General features: G+C 38.3%; 1 protein-coding gene across 1 annotated transcript; it reads right to left on the bottom strand.

Annotated features, from left to right (window-relative positions):
- Window positions 1–239: 239 nt before the first annotated feature.
- On the bottom strand, window positions 240–2,466 carry LOC125369922. Its single transcript, XM_048373335.1, has 7 exons — window positions 2,311–2,466; window positions 1,849–1,882; window positions 1,631–1,751; window positions 1,211–1,346; window positions 862–968; window positions 763–770; window positions 240–607 (listed from the first exon to the last, which is right to left on the bottom strand). Exons 1-7 carry the CDS (start codon window positions 2,464–2,466, stop codon window positions 240–242), a joined length of 930 nt encoding a protein of 309 aa, XP_048229292.1.
- Window positions 2,467–20,460: the final 17,994 nt, after the last annotated feature.

The raw sequence follows: 20,460 nt of genomic DNA, 5'->3' as shown, positions 1-20,460 counted from the left end.
TTAATTGATGGTCTCAACTTCTGCACACCTACCTTGTCAAACTTATTATCCTCTTCGCTTGGCTTATTTGCTAACAAAAATTCAAGTTGCTCCAACATTTTCTCATTTGATAGCTCATTCTCATCTTCCATTAGCAACGTAACTTGTAGAGGGTCTTCAACCAACATTTCCTACAACTGTGTCTTAATACCATTGTCAAGTACATTAATAGAATACAAAACATCATCATGATCTAAAGACTATTTCATAGAATTATTCAAGTCAAAGGTGACAGTCTCATCCCCTACCCTAAGTTCAAGCTTTCCATCATAAACATCTATAATTGCCCTAGATGTTGCAAGGAAAGGTCGACCTAGAATGAAAGCTACACTATTTTCACCATCCATGTCTAAGATCACAAAGTCAACAGGAAATATGAATTTATCCACCTTAACTAGCACATTCTCTACAATACCCCTAGGATGCTTGACTGACCTATCAACTAGTTGTATACTCATCCTAGTAGTAGGTTTTGTCTCTCCCAGCCCCAACTTAGCAAATAGGTTGTACGATATTACATTAATGCTAGCTCCTAAATAAGCTAAAGCATCACTAATAGTTAAATCACCTATAACACAAGGGATAGTAAAACTCCCTGGATCATGTTTCTTTTCCGGTAGCTTGTTCTAAAAAATCGTTGAACATTCCTTGTTTAGTGCCACGAATGCCAAGTCCTCAAACTTCCTTTTATTGCTAAGGATTTGCTTTAAGAACTTTGCATACCTAGGCATCTGCAAAATAACTTCAACATAAGGTAAGTTTATGTGTAGTTGTTTAAATACATCAAGAAATTTACCAAACTGCTGCTTGACTTGTGCCTACTTCAACCTAGCAGGGTACGAAATTTTGGGATGGTATTCCCTTAGTGGAATCTTCTTTGCCTCTTCCTTCTTTGCCTTGTTATCTTCAACCTTTTTGCTTGAATCTACCTGTGCATCAACATCATTATTAGAAATAAGAGAAGAACCAAAAATATACTTACCTGACCACAAAGTGATTGCATTCACATGCTCTCTCGGGTTGGACTCTTTATTGCTAGGAAAAGTCCCGGGCTGCCTCTCAGCCAACATCTTAGAAATCAAGCCTATTTGATTCTCCAAGTTCTGAATGAGGCCTGTTGATTTCTAAAGGCTGCGTCTATCAGCTGGAATCTGGTCTCTGAAATGGATACAAACTTCATCATCAGCTCCTCTAAGTTAGGCTCTTTCTCTTGAGTCTGAGGAGACTGAGGTGGGAGAATAGATTGTGGCAGTTGCTGATGTAGTCGCCGAAACCCTAGTGGCCCCTTGTTGTTGTTGTTCCTCCATCTGAAGTTTGGATGATTTCTCCATTATGAATTATAGGTGTTGCTGTACGGGTTATTCTGCTGCTTAGGCTGACTCCTCATATAGTCCACCTATTCATGGTTAGATGAAGAAGAGGAAGCAAACATACCTCCCGATATACAGTTACTACTGAAATGGGGGCCAACACAAAACTCACAACTTGCTTGAGCTGCTTGGACAGGCATTTGGAGTTTATCAATTTTCTTGGATAATAACTCCACTTGAGCCGCCAAGGCTACAGTGGCATCCAACTGGTGTGCACTCACTTGACGTCCCGTCCTGCTCCTAGTAGTTTGCCATTGGAATTGTTTGTGGCCATTTCCTCTATCAAGCTTTGGGCTTGCTCTGGTGTCTTACTGCTTAAAGAACCACCTGAGCTGCTACCATCTGCTTAGTAGCCAAACTCAAACCATTAAAAGAAGTTTGTACCTGTAACTAGATTGGTATTCCATGGTGTGGGCAGCATCACAGTAGGTCTATGTACCTCTCTCGGTGTCGTACATCAAATCATCATCAAACTGCACAAAAGAAGATATGTCATTTCTAAGTTTAACAGTTTTAGAGAGAGGAAAGTACTTAAACATAATTTTTCTGCCAAAGAATCCCAAGTGGTGATAGTGTTTGGAGGTAGCGACTATAGCCACTGCTTTGCTCTATCCCTCAAAGAAAATGGAAACAAGCGGAGACGAATTGCATCGTCTGTTGTCCTATTAATCTTGAAGGTATCACAAATCTCCGAGAAACTTGCTATATGCACGTTAGGATCCTTATCTGGCAAGCCTCCAAATTGAACCATTTGCTGCACCATCTAAATCATATTAGGCTTTATTTTAAAATTATTGGCGACGATAGCCGGTCTCATAATGCATGTTTGTGTCCTCTCTAGTGATGGCCTTGTAAAATCATATATCATCCGGTTATTCTCATTGTTGTCGTTAGCGTCTACCATCTCTACTGTAGTGTCTTCCAGTTCACTCTTGTCTATGGCTTTTTCAACCTGAATCTCTTCCTCCTCTACGTTTAACCGCTTCCTCAACTGCCTGAGGGATCGCTCTAGTTCTGGTAGAGGGTCTACTAGATCAGGATTGGATCTCTTGGTCATACACTACTTGAGACAAAGAATAACTAACAACACAAATGAATAAAAGAATAAAATCAAACAAAAACAAATAAAGAGCAAAGAATAAATGGCTAAATTAACAAGAACACACATTTCATAGTATTTCTCAAAACAATTCCCCGGCAATAACACTAAAAACTTGATGCTGGCTAAACATGACTAGCAATCTACAGGCAAGTGCACCTATCTAATATAATCTAGCTATGGCAAGTATCAATGTCGTATTCTATGGGAACTAAGAAGCTACTGCTACTATGCTTTTCCTATTATCTAACCGATCAAAAGGTGGTGAAGATCATTAACTAAAAATGATTGAGAATGCAAATGAAAACTAAATTTTAACAAAGAGAATGAAAGTTTGCAAAAGACAATAAGATGAATTAACCCAATTGGGGATCCCTTTAGCTAGCCGGCCTAAAAATAATAAATTATGAATTGATTGATTAAGAATTGTGATATTTGGATAATTTCTTAAATGAATTGGCCTCTCTATCGAGTTAACAAATTCCTAATCCTAAAGATCTAAAGTTGGAATCTCTTCCTAACAATTGATTTTAGAATAGCATTAATCTCTAAATTAATGCTAATAAGAATGTTTAGTTCTTATTCAAATAAGTTATTACACTTATCTCTAAGATGCAAATCACTTAATCATACAAGCAGTTGTCCAAACTCAATTGAATTTCTCAATTACAAAGGAGTTCTCAAATTGATTTAATAATGAAGAAGAAACAATAGATTTTATTATACTTGAATGAAAACTACAATCTTAAATCAACAATTCAATCAATTAAGCATGAAATAAGCCTAGCATAGCTAAAGATCACCACCAAATGGGTCTAATAAGATTAGTTACACATGTTCATGATTAAACTAATACGAGAATTAAATACAAAGTAAACAAGAATGGAAAAGGACATGAATACCCTTTTCTCAAATGGTGGAAATATTATCCCCTCTTGAATAACTCTGAATCCAATCTCTATAGCTCAAGATCTCCTTCTTATTTCCTTTGAATCTTAAATCCAATCCTCAAAAATAGCCATTTGGATGATGTTGAAGTGGAATTTGTCTCTGTTTCTCTCTTCTTGATCTTCTGGAAGGTTGCTCTCAAAGTCTGTCTTAACTACCCCGAAATTCTCTCTCTCCAGGGTCCCTTCAAATCCTTTTCTCTTTCTTTTTCTTTTCTTTTAAATTAGGTTTCCGGATCCAAAACGGCTTGGATTTGGGCTATGGTAACATGCCGTGTTGATCTAAATCTAGCCTTCTTCAGCACGGCTTAAATTTTAGTCGTGCTGCTGAGCATGCTCCTAGGCCGTGTCACTCTCGGAAACCGTTTTGCAAATCGCTTCTTCTCACTATAGGTAAGGAATTTCAGCACGCCCTCTGACCCTAACTATGTTTCCTCAGCATGGGCGTGTTGGCAGGGCATGTTGAACAGTCTAATGCGCCCGATTCGTCAGTTCTTCCCGATTTTAGTCCGATTTCTCTCTAACTTTGATGATGTACCTAGAAAACTACCTGAGACACAAAGGAAACTAAAACAGGGTAATTCTAATACAAAAACACATATTATACCCTAAAAATAACTCAAAATCAAGCATATAAACACGTGTAATATCAAGGATACCAAAGACAATCCTTGGAACCATGTTAGACACGGTCGTAAGAGGTGCCTCGGAAGTCACGCTGATAGATGAGCTTATAACATGAGAAGGCCTGGACCGTCGGGAGGACTGCCTTTCAGTCGGCTCATGAGCAACAGGAGCCTGGAGGACAACCTGCAAATAAATGAATAAAAGAGCAATACACAACAAAAAGATAGAGAACTTTAAGTGAATCTAAGAAAGTACCTGGATAATGGCATCATTGCTAAGAGGTAGAGTCCCCAGCAATTAAGGGATGAACGAGGTGTAATTCGTCAACCGCGATCGGATGGTAAAGTCTTCAAGCTCGTCATACCCATTCAGGCACTTCGCTAGCTGCTCTCCAACAAGATCTACCGTCTAGAACATGGCAAGTGGAGGAGATAAAGGGACTCGATGCCTGTTGGGACCTCGCTCCCAGCCGTAGATCCTCTCGCCAAGATACCAAGCTCGACAGGCAGACCCTACTAGTAGTATCCTCCTCTGCTTGAGGTCAGCCACGGACAACATATAAAGCTCCCATTAGCTACGCCTCTCCTAGCTAATCACTCTGAATCTGCGAGCCAGAAAAGGTAAGCAATAATGTAAATAAAGCATGATATAACTAATAAATTATATTTACTATGTCCAGGTAATGTTGTTGATCCACATGCTGTGCACATGGACCTATGACCACTCTAGCGCAACAATCCTTCTTGAGCCTAGCAACTCAGGTGGGGAAAAGCCCACCACAAGGCCAATCTCCAGGGCCCAAACTTGCAAAACAAAGTGTCAGCATGCACATTATCTGTATAGAAGAAAGGAACTAAAGAAAAGAAGTCAGAGCAACTTATGTGGATCGCATGAAAAAAGTTGCAAATCCTCTAACTACTGCGGATAGTGACATCCATTTGATGATAAAGATATTCGAGAGCCATAGACCCCTAGTAATAAGAAGAGACCTGCTCGAGGTCCCGCAGAGGAGCTAGATAATGAAAGTTTAGCGAGTTCCTCGAGTCGCTGAACAAGGTCGTACCAAAGATATGCACTAGAGAAAAGCTCGGGCCATCTAGTTAACTTCCCGGGCATTCTGAGGAATGAAGCTCTCGTGGATGCAATAGTAAGTAATGCATCTCGTGTTCTTGAGCGTTGATAAAAACTTAAGTAAGTCGATGATGAAGTGCTCCCAAGCATCAGAATGTTGATGGTGAATCACATCATCAAAGGGCACAAGCGTGCTAGAGAAATCAATGCTAGTGATAGCAGAAAATGAAAAGAAAAAAAGAGTTAGCTCACCGACTGTAATGGGAAGGTGTGTGTCGTATCCATCCACCTCTCAAGCAAAGCATAGACTGAGGTATGATCGATCTCCTAGTAATCAAGGGAAGTGTGGCTACAAACCGATGAAAGCTGGTGTCCCCAATCCTAGCCTGAACTGAGCTAGGCAACTCATCAGACTACTCACGAGCACTGTAGAACTTTTTAGAAAACTGGATGACACCACATCACCCTAGAAGGTAAAGAACAAGTATTTAAACATCAAACGCATGCAAAAAGACTTCAAAAAGGTAAGTATACATCTATACGGTGTTGGGTTTCATAATAAACACTAAAACACCTTTGTTTAGCCTGTGTATAGCTAATTTGTACTGTGTAGAGCCGAATCAGCACTACACAGTGCCAATTGGCACTGCGTACTGCCGATTGGCTATACATACAATTGATCGGCTCTATAGGCTAGGCTTCTAAAATTTTCTTTAATTTAATGCAAATTTTCATGTATTTTGAGTAAATAACATGCATATTAAGTTTCTAAGTTGTAGAAAATAAAGTTTAAGCCAAGAAATTACCTCTCTGACGGCGGGATGTGTGCTCAATTTAGCTAGAAGAGGAATTTCTTCTCCTTTCACAAGCCCAAGGTCATTTTAGCAGAAAATTGGGGTGGTAAACTCCCAATTTGGTGCGACTCGGACACGTCCAATGAATCTTAAAGATGAACTTGCCATTTAGAGACTGATTTTATAGAAATCAGTTAAGAATTGAGTAAGAAATCAAAGAAAGAGCAAAAGGAGCTTTAGAGAGAAAAGTGAAGAAAATGGGTGAGGTAAAGGAAGAATATGGATAAGCCCATTTATATGTCCTAAGGAAGGGGCGAAAATGTCATTTTGGTCCTCGACCTGTCAAAATAAAGTTTTAGTCTAAAAAGTTGGTGTAAGTCTGCATAAGACATTTACAAGCCCGATTGGCACCTTGAGGGGAAATTTTTTGAGAAAATTACAAGTTTGGTCCCTGACCTAGTAAAATTACATTTTAGTCCCTGGATAGTCCAAATGCCAGTATAGCTTTCGAAAAGCATAAAAACAAATCAAATTACACATCGAGGTGGAAAAATTCCAACCTAAATACCTGAAAGTGGAAAATTACCAAATTGACCAGAAGCGGCAAGTTGTTCCCTAGAATGGAAAATAGCGAGAGGGAAGTTTCTGCAATCACTAATTCAAAGGGTGTAGCTGACAATTCCATTGGCTTGGATCCCAATTCGAGCGGACGTAGTTCCCAAAAGCAGGCAAAACCCTCAATCTAAATAGGCAAAGTCCTCAAATCCAAGCAAGCGAAGTCCTCAAATCCCTAGTAGAGCAAAGTTCTAAATCTAAGCAGGCAATGTTCTCAACTCAAACGGGCGTGGCCCCAAATTGAGTTAATAATCGAAGTTCAAGCTTACGAGGCGTGGCTTTTTCGAATCTAGATATTGAGGAAAAAATGGAAAACCCTATATGATGAAAGTTACTGTCTTCTTGGATCTCGAAAGGTGTAGGACAGACGAATCCGAGGCTAGGGTCGAGGTGAATTACATTTTTGAAATTAATTTGGACCTAATTGTCAAAAAATAAATAAATTTTGAGGGTCAAAAGGACTAAATCGTAACTTTTTATAACTTCCTCTATCAAGAGCCAATTGGCTCTACATTGAACCGATTGGGATTTTGACACTCCGACGTTATTTTTTATGATGATTTCACGTCCAAATATAGATTCTAGAAGGTTTAACGATAATCATCGTTTTATCGATAATTATTTAAATTTTAAAAATTCAAACCCAGACTGGATTTCTACTCCGTTTTCGATTCAACTGCATCCTCATCGCTTGAAACTCGCAGATTCAACATTCACGGTGACAACCTGAGGGTTCCTTCAACCATATATCCACATTCATCATAAAATTGGTTCTTTCATTCCTTCTTTTATCTTTTATATTATTTTTTCTTAGAAACATGATTAAGGTTTTGATATATGATAAGTATGATTAGACTAGGTCTTTTTATGAATATGCATGTTAATAGGGTTTTGATTCTGCTAATAAGAACTTAGGGTTTTAAAATCTAATATTTTGCCGATTAGGGTGTTTAGATCTAATTAGGAACATGTTATAGGATCAATATTTAGATTTATTTATCATTATGATTAAGTAATTAAACCTATTAGACATGATTCTTTTATTTTGATTTGCCTTTTGTTAGTTTATAATATTTAGGGTCTTTAGTGATTTAGGATTTTGATTGTTTAATCGATTTCTATCTCTTTTATTTTAATGCATTTTATCCTGTTTTCTCTAATTCTAATCAATTTCTAATGCATATGCATGTGATATTCGGCTTTAAGGATGCAAAATTGTACTAACGATTGAAGGAAACCAGCCTAGAAACCCTAGAGTTGATCGACTCAATATAGAGCTAATTGGCTATATGTTGAGTCGATCGACTCTTCACATAGAGTCGATCGGCTGTTCAAGCCAGACTCCAAATTTTATATTTTGTTAGAGATTTTTGATTTACTTTCAGCCTTTGTATAGTTTTTAGGTCTTTTCTTTTCGCAATCGTAGTTGTAGGCCGGGTTGTAATAATTAGGTATTACTTTCTACTTTATTTTATTTATTTTTACTTATTGTATATTAATTAAATATATGATTATGTGATTGGTTAATTAAAATTGGCTACATAGACTTAGGGTTAAAAATTGATCTAACATGAATCTGGTAGTCTAATAGGCTAATGTGCGTAAAATACACACATCTAAATGGGATTTTTAAGATCGATTTTATGGATATTTGGATGTGAATTGGTATTAACACTCACCCTATGCGTATGTTTATGTGCATTAGGTCCAAAAGAAGTCAAAGAATGAAAAAGGAAAGAATTGGATGTCAAAGCTGCCGAAACGAGCTAAGTACGAGCATGAGGAAGCTGAACATGGCCGTGTTGGTCTCAACACTAGCCATGTTCTCAACACGGTCACAAACACATGCCGTGTTACCAACATGGGAACCAACACGGCCGTGTTGGGCATCAAAGAAGAAGTAGATCTTATGGAGCACGGCCATAGAGAGTAACACGGCCAGAACACCAAACAGAACCTAACACGGCCAGGGACATGGCCGTGTTGGAGGCGACAGGGGGTATTAATTAAAAGAACGAAGAGAGGAAAAAAAGGAGGAGGCTAGGGTTAGAACATCCCAAACCCTAATTTTTCTTTCCTTAAGGGTTTTCTGAGCTGAAACCAAGGGAAAAGGAGACTTGGATCAAGGTTTCAATCGGATTCCCTTGAAGGATCGAAGATTGGGCATGGTTCATTGATTGATTTTCAAATCGAGCAAGAGGAACAAGAATCGATCCAAAATTGGGCACGAGGAATTGGAGCTGTTCACTCTCATCCGAGGGTGTATTCGGGTTCCTCTACCTTTGCTCATTTTTTTGTAATTGAATTCTTGTATATTTTGAGAATGAACATGATTAGCTAGATTGATTAAATCCATCGGGATTTCTTTACTATGTTGGCTTGATATTATATTGTTGGATTGTTTGAGTTGGTTTTGTATTCTTCTTGTTTTCAGTATTAATAAGATAATGCATTATTCATGAGACGTTGTGAATTGTGATGTTTAGATTGCTTTATGAGATTGAGAAATCCGTTTGGCAATTAGAATTTTGAATAGCAAGAACTGGTTAATAATCGCTTAGAGATAAGGATAATTAACTAGCTGGATTAAGAATTAATAAAGCTTAATAGAGGCGGATTAAAGCTTAATGCTAATTTAAGAATCAATCGTTAGGAAGAGATTCCAACTTTAGGTTATTAGGTTTAGGAATTCGGTTATCTCGAGAGAGAAACCGAATTCGGTTAGGAATTCATCAACGGGTAGCATAATTAGACTCACTGATCCTTTATCTTTTGTTTGATTGCCAACTAGTTTAGATTCCCTTTGGGTTTGTCTTCTTGTCTTGATTATTTCGTTTATCAATTACTCTTGCATCTCCCTTAGGACTTAGCTTGTAGCTATTAGTTAGTTTAGAAATTATTTATCGCTAATTTTAGGTTAATATAACAAAGAACAAAGGAGTAACTCTGGGCTTTCACTTTCTCGAGGAATACGACCTTGATACTCGCCATTAGTGCTAGACTGCATCGATAGGTACACTGCCTTAGATTGTAGCTACCACGAGTAGCATACATCAAGTTTTAGGCGTCGTTGCCGGGGACTGTTTGAAAACTAGAGTGAAATTTTCTATTTGTTAATTTAGCCTTTTTTTAATTTTTATTTATATTTATTTTTGTTTTGTTTGTATATATTTATTTTGTTTAAGTTTATGATTCAGATAGTGAATGATAAGGAGGTTCAATGCTAAACTCAAACTCTTTGTATGACGTATTGGAAAATGGGATTAGGAACCAAGAGAGTGCTAAAAATTGGGATACCCGTGCATCTTTAGAAGCTCAAGTGGAATCATTTTGCAGGGCTACCGATCAACTCTCCACTCCTATCCTTTCATCTCAAGTTTTTTATGAATTTTGTTGTGGTTTACATTTGAGTAATGATTTTCCATTGTATAGTGATGTTGCTCATTGTTCTTAGAAATATGAACAGGTGAATTATACGGGCAATTGGCCAAATGACTCGTATGAAAGCACCTATAATCAAGAGTAGAGCACTCATTCACCCTATGGATGGAGCTTAGATGGCCCAGAACCACCAGAATCTCAGCAACCACATCAGTAGCCTAATCTTGCACCTTCAACTCAAGATGAAGAGTTAGTGTCGGAGGAGCTGATGATGAGGTTCATTACAAGTCTTGATGATAGATTCCAATAAACAGAGAGGATACTTGAAGATCAACAAGCCTCGATTAACAACATAGAGCATCAAGTAGGCTTAATCTTGAGTTACTAGTCAAGAGCAATGGGGAACTCCATCAAACGCCATCAATCCGAGGAACATTTCGAGCGTCACTTTGCGTTCGGTGAGAATTTTCTGGTTTATCTATTATGTTTGACGATGATGCTTATGTGCGGTGATTTCTTGAACATGGAGATGGAACTCGAAAGGAAGAGGCGAACATGATTCCTTTGAAAGACTACCAACAGGGAGCGTCTGGTCGATGATCTTTGAGTTGCGAGTTAGAGGAATTTTGGTGGATTTTCCACAAGTCCCTTCCCTCTCCTGACTAGCGAACATGATTTCCACAAGACTACCGAAGCAGGGACATTGAGCGGTTTAATTTTATCGAGTTAAATCATTTGGTTTATCCATTTTATGCCGTTATGCTGTGAATTTTGTTGATCCTTAGTACTAAAAGTTTCCTTTTCAGGTACCATGTCCACCGGACGAGGATCAAGAGTTTACAAGAGGAGGCGGACTGATGGTTCCTCTTCCTCTCGATCATCGTGCCGACTAGTTCAGGCCAAATTAGACCACCACAGCACCATCGATTCCTACTTTTCCAAGGGCGGCCCACCTTTGAGCGTGAGATATCAATCGATGAGGCACAAAGATTTAGGAAAGGGGTGTAGGATAGGCGGCCATGGACGGACTTGCTTGCGGTCATGCGATATCTTGAGCGCCCCGTTTAACATTTATTTGACATTATTGAACCAACATATAGGGAGTTGACTGTGGAGTTTGCCAGTACTTTCTTTCTGCAAAGCCGCGGGACTTCCAACAACCGGATGCGATCAGTTTGATCGCGAAGGCAGACTTTCACGATGAGTGTACATCAGTTTGGGGTACACTTAGGCTTGTGGACTGAGGAGGATGCAGCTGGAGAGGTTTATAGTCGCTGTATACACACGCCTGGTGTGTCATATCCGTAGATGTGGGCTGAGATTTCTGATGACACTGAGGGTTACAGTGCCAGCCAGTCCAAGGCGTCTAACTTACCTGAGGGACTGTGGTACTTGCATGCCTTGCTGGCTAGGACCATCACTGGCAGGGGAGATAGTGGTAGTGTAGTTACCCAGCCGGACCTGTTTATACTTTACAGCATGCACCAGCACCAGTCTGTCGACATGGGGTACTTATTGGCTAGACAGATCAGTGCCTTCTGCAACAACTCAAAGAAGGTATTTTTCTGTTTTAGGACTTATATTACTCGACTGGCTAGGAGCTTAGGAGTTTTGGAGGAAGCGATACCACATTTGACAGAGCTGGGGGTGATGGAAACGTTGGGACTTCCCCAGATGGTTAGTATGGGGATGGTGACTCGTAGGCAGGGTCCGCTAGGACCAGAGTATAGATTGAGGAATGCTCTCTTGGCAGCACTCAGAGAGGAGCGACCTGCCCCACGAGCCCATGGTACACAGGATGTCCCACCTTCTTCTAATATTCCAGAGTCTTCCTCCAGACCGTCTACTTCAGCTCCTTCTAGGTCTTCTTCAGCTGTTTTAGGAGTCTCCCCAATTAAGTTTAGAGAGCAGCAGCTTAGAGTGCAGAGGTTGGCAGAGGAGCAGCAGCAGCATTTCATTCGACAAGAGGCTTTTCAATGTGACCTTTACGGCGTCAGTCGAGTTTCGAGCCGATGATGGCCTCGGTTTGAGGCGAGGCTATGCTTCAAGCCCCCGATTGAGCAGGGAGGTAGGTTAGAGGCCTCTATGGCCAATGACATGTTTGATGATATTTTTACTACAGACTTTGCACCTGCCTGTCCACAGAGCCGGGTTCCAGAGCAGAGCCATTTTGACATCCCTCTAGCGGATGATCTAGTTGGCCCTCCCTCTCCGACTGAGCACCTTTCAACACAGCAGCCTGACGAGCCTCCTATTGGCCGCCTCCTGGCGATCCACCACCCCGATATGACACTACTTCCGATCCTCGGAGAGCGTACCACTCCTCCACCACATCAGACCGGCGACATTATACTGTTGATGCACCTCTTTTCACTCCGGAGCCATAATCAGGGCAGTATTAGTTTCTTTTTCCTTTTTCATTTCATATATTTTGTACACTGAGGACAGTGTCTCCTTCAAGTGTGGGGTAGGTGATATTTATCCCATCTTAGTTATTTGTTTATTCTTTGTGCAATTTTTTTGTAAAATTTTGAAAATTTTTCACTTTGTTTCGATGCTCTTACTGTTGACTTGATTTTGAAATCCTGTTTATGTCCATGTGATCGGGTAAAACCGATAGTGTTGAGTTTTGCGGAAGAATGTAAGATAATTAGTTTGGGTTTTGCACTAAGTTGCTTTGGTTTATTTAATTCTGTTTTGATGATTTTTGTTTGGAACCTACTCAAAAGCACACTTGTGAGAAATTAAGCCTAAATTGTAAGCATACACTTTATATGCTTGTATTTATTTCTTGTTGAGAGTGTCGATTACTGTCTTTACCTTTAGAACTTGCTCGGTAATGCTTATGAGGGCCACAAGGAGAGTTTAACACTTTGGTATGATAGAGGCACTTAGGTTTTCATTCTAGCCAAATAGCCTTCATTCGTTTATTGATTCTGTAGATAACCCTTTCTTTCACCATTTTTTATCATATTCCATTACCACTTAGTTTTATTCTGCTTTGGGTTATGATTTTGCACATGAGTTGTTTTTATTGGGAATTTTTATCTTGGGAATAGCTTTGGAATCTTGTAGCAGCTTTTTCAATCCAAAAAGAAATTCACTCTATTATGTGAATGTTCTTCCCTTATGAAAAAAAGAAAAAAAAAGAAAAAAGAAAAATATATAAAAAGAAGAATAAGAGGGAAAGGTGATGAAAAGAAAGAAAGTAAGTGAGCTAAACATTTTGACTTGATTCCTATTTCCCACCTTGGACTACTATCCATTGTTTACCCATTATGATTATTGTGACTTGTGTGCAGGTCATGTATTTCATTGCAGAACACCATAGGTTCAACTCTGACCAAATTTACCTACCCTTACCTAATCCCCATTACAACCTTTATAAAGACCTCTTGACATGGTTGTTGACTCTCCATAAGTGGTAGGAGTAGGATTTAAGAGCAAGCATATAGTAAGTAAGGCAGTAGTTGATGCATTGAGCGATTAAACACTACCACTTTAAACACTTTGAGTGATTTAGAGTGAATTTGGTGAGGAGTTGGTTCTAAATAATTTTGTTGAGATAGTATTTTGTGATCAATAGCATCTTGGTTGTGATACTTGAATTGATTGCTTCATTTTTGTCTGTTTGACTTACACTTGTTAAGGATATGTGCAGGAGCTCTCTAGTTTGTCTGTCAATTTAAGTGTTGTTTCTTAGTGGTTTATTTTCCTTATTTTACTTTTGATTGCTTGAGGACAAGCAATGAGCTAAGTGTGGGGTTATTTGATGTGCGTAAAATACACATATCTAAATGGGGTTTTTAAGATCGATTTTATGGATATTTGGATGTGAATTGGTATCAATACTCACCCTATGCGTATGTTTGTGTGCATTAGGTCCAAAAGAAGTCAAAGAATGAAAAAGGAAAGAATTGGAGCATAATTAGATGTCAAAGCTGCCGAAACGAGCTAAGTACGAGCATGAGGAAGCTGAACATGGCCGTGTTAGTCTCAACACTGGCCGTGTTCTCAACACGGTCACAAACACATGCTGTGTTACCAACACGGGAACCAACACGGCCGTGTTGGACATCAAAGAAGAAGTAGATCTGATGGAGCACGGCCACAGAGAGTAACACGGCCAGGAACACCAGCCCGTGTCCTTAACATGGCCAGGGACATGGCCGTGTTGGAGGCGACAGGGGGTATTAATTAAAAGAACGAAGAGAGGAACAAGAATCGATCCAAAATTGGGCACGAGGAATTGGAGCTGTTCACTCTTATCCGAGGGTGTATTCGGGTTCCTCTACCTTTGCTCATTTTTTGTAATTGAATTCTTGTATATTTTGAGAATGAACATGATTAGCTAGATTGATTAAATCCATCGGGATTTCTTTACTATGTTGGATTGTTTGAGTTGGTTTTGTATTCTTCTTGTTTTCAGTATTAATAAGATAATGCATTATTCATGAGACGTTGTGAATTGTGATGTTTAGATTGCTTTATGAGATTGAGAAATCCGTTAGGCAATTGGAATTTTGAATAGCAAGAACTGGTTAATAATCGCTTAGAGATAAGGATAATTAACTAGCTGGATTAAGACTTAATAAAACTTAATAGAGGCGGATTAAAGCTTAATGCTAATTTAAGAATCAATCGTTAGGAAGAGATTCCAACTTTAGGTTATTAGGTTTAGGAATTCGGTTATCTCGAGAGAGAAACAGAATTCGGTTAGGAATTCGTCCACGGGTAGCATAATTAGACTCACCAATCCTTTATCTTTTGTTTGATTGCCAACTAGTTTAGATTCCCTTTGGGTTTGTCTTCTTGTCTTGATTATTTCGTTTATCAATTACTCTTGCATCTCCCTTAGGACTTAGCTTGTAGCTATTAGTTAGTTTAGAAATTATTTATTGCTAATTTTAGGTTAATATAACAAAGAACAAAGGAGTAACTCTGGGCTTTCACTTTCTCGAGGAATACGACCTTGATACTCGCCATTAGTGCTAGACTGCATCGATAGGTACACTGTCTTAGATTGTAGCTAACACGAGTAGCATACATCACTAATCAACTTTAACTGGGCCTAAAACCCTAAAATCCAAGTAAACTAGTGGGCTTTGGCATGTTTGGTTAGGGCTTGTACTTAGTTAGGGTTAAGATCACAATGAACGGGCCTTCTCATAATAAGTAGTCCATTAGGCTTAAAGGCTGGAATTCAAGAGCATAATTGGTAATTGGGCTAGATTAGGTGGGCCCTATACGTAATTGGCTAGTATACTACGCTAATTGTTCTAATCTGGGCTGGGATAATTAAAATCGAATAGACTTACATGTATTATGTGTGATGTTTTGCCATGTCTGTGTATGAATTGCTTGCATTTAGAGGGAATAATTTGTTAAAAAATAAAATTAAAGACTAATATACACAAATAAGGAAGTTGACTTCCAGATCCATCTCTGGACTCTATGGCGTAAGGTTCCTTATGGAATATGAGAAACGCCACTGATTAGTAAGAGTGTCCCAGTGATTACCCGGGTGGTGACTCCCATCTCCTCACTAGTCTCAATGACTAGTTAGCATGTTCTCAATTAGGTTGAAAAGCCTTACAGTGCCGTAGTCGCTAAATACTCTTGGGTGCGTGCCCGAAATCGCCGCCAACACTCAAATGTCTGACTAAGAGAGAAGCACAAATTGTAATGGAAGAAATGCATAAAGGAATGTGTGGGCCTCACATGAATGGCATAATGTTAACTAGAAAACTCATGCTTTAAGGCTATTATTTGTTGACGGTGGAAAAAGATTGCAAAGCCTTGTTAAGGAAATGTTGTAAGTGCTAATTATAAAGTGATCTGAGTCATTTGCCTCTCACTGAACTTCACAATCTGACATCTTTGTGGCTTTCGTAGCCTAGGAAATTGATATAATCGAGGAAATAAAGCCTTCCTCGAATAGGCATATATTTATAGTCGTGGCGATTGACTACTCTAAATGGGTTGAGGATGAGTCATTCACTACCATTAGGGCAAAATAGATGGCCGGGTTTATAAAAAGGAACCTGATCTGTAGGTATGGGGTCCCGCATCATGTTGTGATAGACAATGGGGTTCAATTCATGGGTGAAATGGTGGATCTCTTAGAACAGTACAAGATTGAGCATCACAGGCCTTTCCCATACAGGCCTCAAGCAAATGGTGCAGTTAAAGCAGCCAACAAGAACATAAAGAAGATTCTCTCGAAGATGGTGTGGAATCATAAGGATTATTCATTTTGTCTACCTTTCAAACTTTAGGGATACTGAACTACTGAGTGAATATCAAAGAGGCAAACACAATACTCCATGGTTTATAGGGCTGAAGCGGTTCTACCAATTGAGCTAGAATTGAAGTTTCTGAGAGTTGTGCTAGAAGCTAACATACTAGAGTATCAGTAGGTTGATCAGAGGTACCAACAACTAGCTTTGATTGATGAAAAGAGGATGAAGGCTCTGTGTCACATGTAGTTATACCAGACGAGGGTAGCTAGAGCTTTCAACAAGAAAGTAAAACTGGGGAAGATTAGAGTTGAAAATTTGGTATTGAAACACACAAGGTCTACGGTGTTTGATCCTAGAGGAAAGTTCAGGCCCAATTGGGAGGGCTCATATCCTATAAAGAAAATCCTGCCTAAGGGTGCTATTAAGATTCCAAGCCTAGAAGAGAATGAATTCTTTGAGTAAAACAACCTAGATTGTCTCAAGAAATACTATGTATAGAAAAAGAGAAAGAAAATAACAAAAAATAGCCTGCTAATCAATAAACTTGAAAAGGCTGATCATGCAAAAGTTAAGGCAATAAAGAGAGAATATGTTCAGCTTGAAAATCTAAAAGGACTGGCTGATAATATGAGTTGTATCATGAGAAATAGAAATGTACCTAGTTGGCTCTTTACTAAATGAATAAAATTGTCTAGAGTTTTTATTAAAACGTGCATATGAATGTTTATTACTTTATTCACTACAAAAAGAAAACACAAATCTAAGTCTTAAGCAAAAGTATGAGATCTAATGATATAAGCCTTCACATTTTCTCCTCTTTGCACTTGCATTTCTAGATTCAGTAGCTAGCTCTGGAGTCCTCTTAAACCTTACATCCAGGTGCAGTAGTGGTATGAAGCTAAACCCAAGCCTTGAAGTTGTCATCTGTGGTTAGGTCGCCTTCAGCATCAATATTGCGCTCTATGGTATAGCGAGGCCATAACATCTCAATTTTATCCAAGAAGTCCTGTCTCAATGGGAAGCCTTCGAAGTCAGGAGGGTATTCTAGGATTAGTTGCTTCTTCCCATATTAGCCATAAAGCCTAGACGGTGTATAGAAGGTAGATGCTCGTAGCCCAAGCAAGGCAATGCAGCAGCCATATACCAGGAGTGTGACGTGTCAAATCCTCCACTAAGGGTAGGTCCAACAGATGAGTGTATCTGGATGCCTTTCATCCAAAAAATTCAGTTCCCACGACCTCAAGGCATAATAATAGAGCAAACTTGCAACATGCTTTGGCTCATACTTCTAATGTCTCTTGGGATGGTCAGTATCTAGAGCTTTTCATGCAGGCAAATCTGTAAAAAAAGAAAAAAATAGAAAAAGAAAAAATAATAAATAAAGGAAGAGTCTGCTAAGTTGAAAACCCAAAAGGGTAGTGTGGGCGGTAGTTTCGAGCGCGCAACTAAGTGTCTTTAGTGTCTATGCCATTGTAAGGCTTTTCAACCTAATCGGGAACACGCTTAATAATCACTAAGACTAGCACGGAGATAGGAGTCACCCCCGGATAATCACCAAGACACTTTTACTAAAGAGTGGTGTTTCTCAAATTCCATAAGGAAGCTTACGCCATAAATCTATAGATGGATCCAAAAGCTAACTTTCTTATTTATATATATTAGTCTTTAATTTTATTATTTAATAAATTATTCCCTATAAACACAAGCAGTTCATACACATGAATACCAAATAACACACATAATTTACTGAGGTCTAGCCCATTTTATTCAAGCCCAGCCCACATTAGAGTTGTTAATCTAACTTAGTAATTAATTATGTATATAGCCAACTTAGTCTAGCCCTAATTATAAGTTATGCTTTTGATTTCCAATCTTTAGCCCCAATGGACTACTTATTATGATGAAGCTTGTTTTGGGTGAACCTGTTTCTAGTTTAGCCCAATCCTAACTAAAACATACCAAGGCCCGCTAAGTCCACTTCAATTTAAGCCTAATTAATGTTTGATTAGCCTACTAGACTATAGTTTTCATGTTAGGTCCAATTTTAGCCCTAAGTCTATATGTCTAGTTTTTAATTAGGCAGTCATGTTATAATTATTTATTATACATCAAGCCATGAAATAAACAAAAATAAAGAGCATAATATAAACCTAATTATTACAATCCGGCCTACAACTAAAATTGCAAAGAAAAAGCCCTAAAATCTAATACAGTACACAAAATCGATGAAAATACATCAGAACTCATAAAAAGCCAAAAATTAGGACAAAAAGTGTAGAGCCGATAGGCATTAAACATAGAGTTGATTGGCTCTGCATTGAGCCGATCAACTTTAGGGTATCTAGGCTAACTTTTTTGACTTTCAATGTATTCCTCACGTCCCCAAAGCCAGTTTTAACATACATAGAAGGTGAAAAACAATTAGAATGTGAAAGAAATAAAATAAAAATAAAATAGAAACAACAGAAATCAATCGATTGAATAAAAAATCCTAAAAACTAATACTAACCCCTAGAAACTAAAAAAACACAGTAAACAAAGATAACAGATTAATCATATAATCCTAATAAACATATTTAATTACAAAATCATAATGAAATTATAAATCTAATCATATGATGCTATGCATGTGTTTAATCAGATTCAAAACCCTAATATTGGCAAAATTATCAAATTCAAAACTTTAATGTTCTTATTATCATATTTCAAAACCCGATAAATTAATAACATGCAGATTTATAAGAGACCTTAATCTAACCATATTAATCATAAAAATAAGACAATAAAAGTAACCCTAATCATGTTTCTAAGGAAAACATAAAAAATATAAAAAAAATAAGGAAAGCAGTTTATGATAATGTTAATAATGATGGATGCATGTTGGGAAACCCTCAAGTTGTCACTGTAGTTGATGGTTCTGCAAGTCTCATATGATGAAGATGTAGTTGAATCGAATACTAGTTGGGAATCCAATGTTGGATGTGTTGAAGAAGCTTCTGTTGACTTAAAAAAAAAGATTCTGAACGTAGTTCTTTCTTTAGTGGCCATCTTTCTCAGTCTCCTAAACCCTCTGCCTAGTATTGAACGATAGTTTCTTCAATCAATATTAGCTTTTGTTCTCTCTTCCATCTCTTGATTTCCTTTTTTTAAAACCTTAGGCATCTTTTATTTATAGGGGTAGGATTTCCAAGAAAACCCTAGAGAGGGGATAACTTTTATTACTTTTTTCAAAAAGGATGATAAATATCCAAATCTAATTCTTTAAAATTTAAACAATTACCATTAAAATAATCCATGCTTATCATTAAAACCTATCTAGAATCTGTATCTGAATGTAAAATCATCACAAGAAACGACGTCAAAGTGAAAAACTCTAATTCTGTATAGAGCCAATCGCCACTACATAGAGTCGATTGGCTCTACACAAAGGAAGTTTGACAAAAATTTGCAATTAGGTCCCTGAATTTTTGAAATCCATCGTTTTAATCGTCAAACTTTGTTTTTCTTAACAAAGGTAATTTCAGCTGGATTAACCTCAGCCTTAACCTTGAATTCGCCCATCCTTCATCTCTCGAGACCCGAGAAGGCAGTAACTTTCATCACAAGATGTTCTGTAATTCCCTTAAGTATCTAGATCTGGCAGCTGCCCCTAGTTTGTCGAAATTTATAAGCATGCAATGAATTTAAGTAAATTGAGACAAATCATAAATATCAAGGATACGACAAAAGGATATCTCTATGAGCTGTAAAAGCTTCAACTTGTAAGCTCGAACCTTGATCATTGATGTGATGTGGGGACCATGCCCGCTTGGATTTTCGAGGACTTCGCCTGCTTAGATTGAGGACCTCGCTTGCTATTTGCAAACCACGACCGTTGATTTAGGAGCCACACCCTTTGAATTAGGAACCACGCCTACTGAATTAGGAACTATGCCCATTTGATTTGGGAACCACTCCTGATGATGTGATGATTGCAGAGACTTCCATCTAGCTATTTTCCATTTCAAGAGACAATTCACCACTTCGGGTCGATTTGGTAATTTTTCACTTTCTAGTACTTTGGTTAGAATTTTTGCCTCGGGGTGCGGTCTGATTCATTTTGATGCTCTCTAAAAGCTATACTGGTGTTTGACCTATTCAAGGACTAAAAAATAATTTTAATAGGTCAGGGACCAAACTTGTAATTTCCAAGAAACTTTCACTAGCCTTCTATGTTTCTTGTGAGCACTTGCATCAACTAGCCTTCGGGTCGTTTTGGTATTGTGTTTGCCAACT

Source organism: Ricinus communis, chromosome 1 (assembly GCF_019578655.1).
Source record: "Ricinus communis isolate WT05 ecotype wild-type chromosome 1, ASM1957865v1, whole genome shotgun sequence".
Taxonomy (NCBI): Eukaryota; Viridiplantae; Streptophyta; class Magnoliopsida; order Malpighiales; family Euphorbiaceae; genus Ricinus; species Ricinus communis.
Note: the sequence above shows the minus strand (reverse complement) of the source record. Positions and strands in the feature narration are given on the sequence as shown.

Bases quoted from the DNA above. Each gene is read 5' to 3' on its own strand.
- LOC125369922 (XM_048373335.1), bottom strand. From the start codon at position 2,466: ATGACCAAGAGATCCAATCCTGATCTAGTAGACCCTCTACCAGAACTA. The intron at 1,752-1,848 runs GTACATAGACCT...GCTACTAAGCAG, and splicing joins GATGTACGACACCGAGAGAG to ATGGTAGCAGCTCAGGTGGT. The intron at 1,347-1,630 runs GTGAGTGCACAC...TCCAAACTTCAG, and splicing joins GGAGCAGGACGGGACGTCAA to ATGGAGGAACAACAACAACA.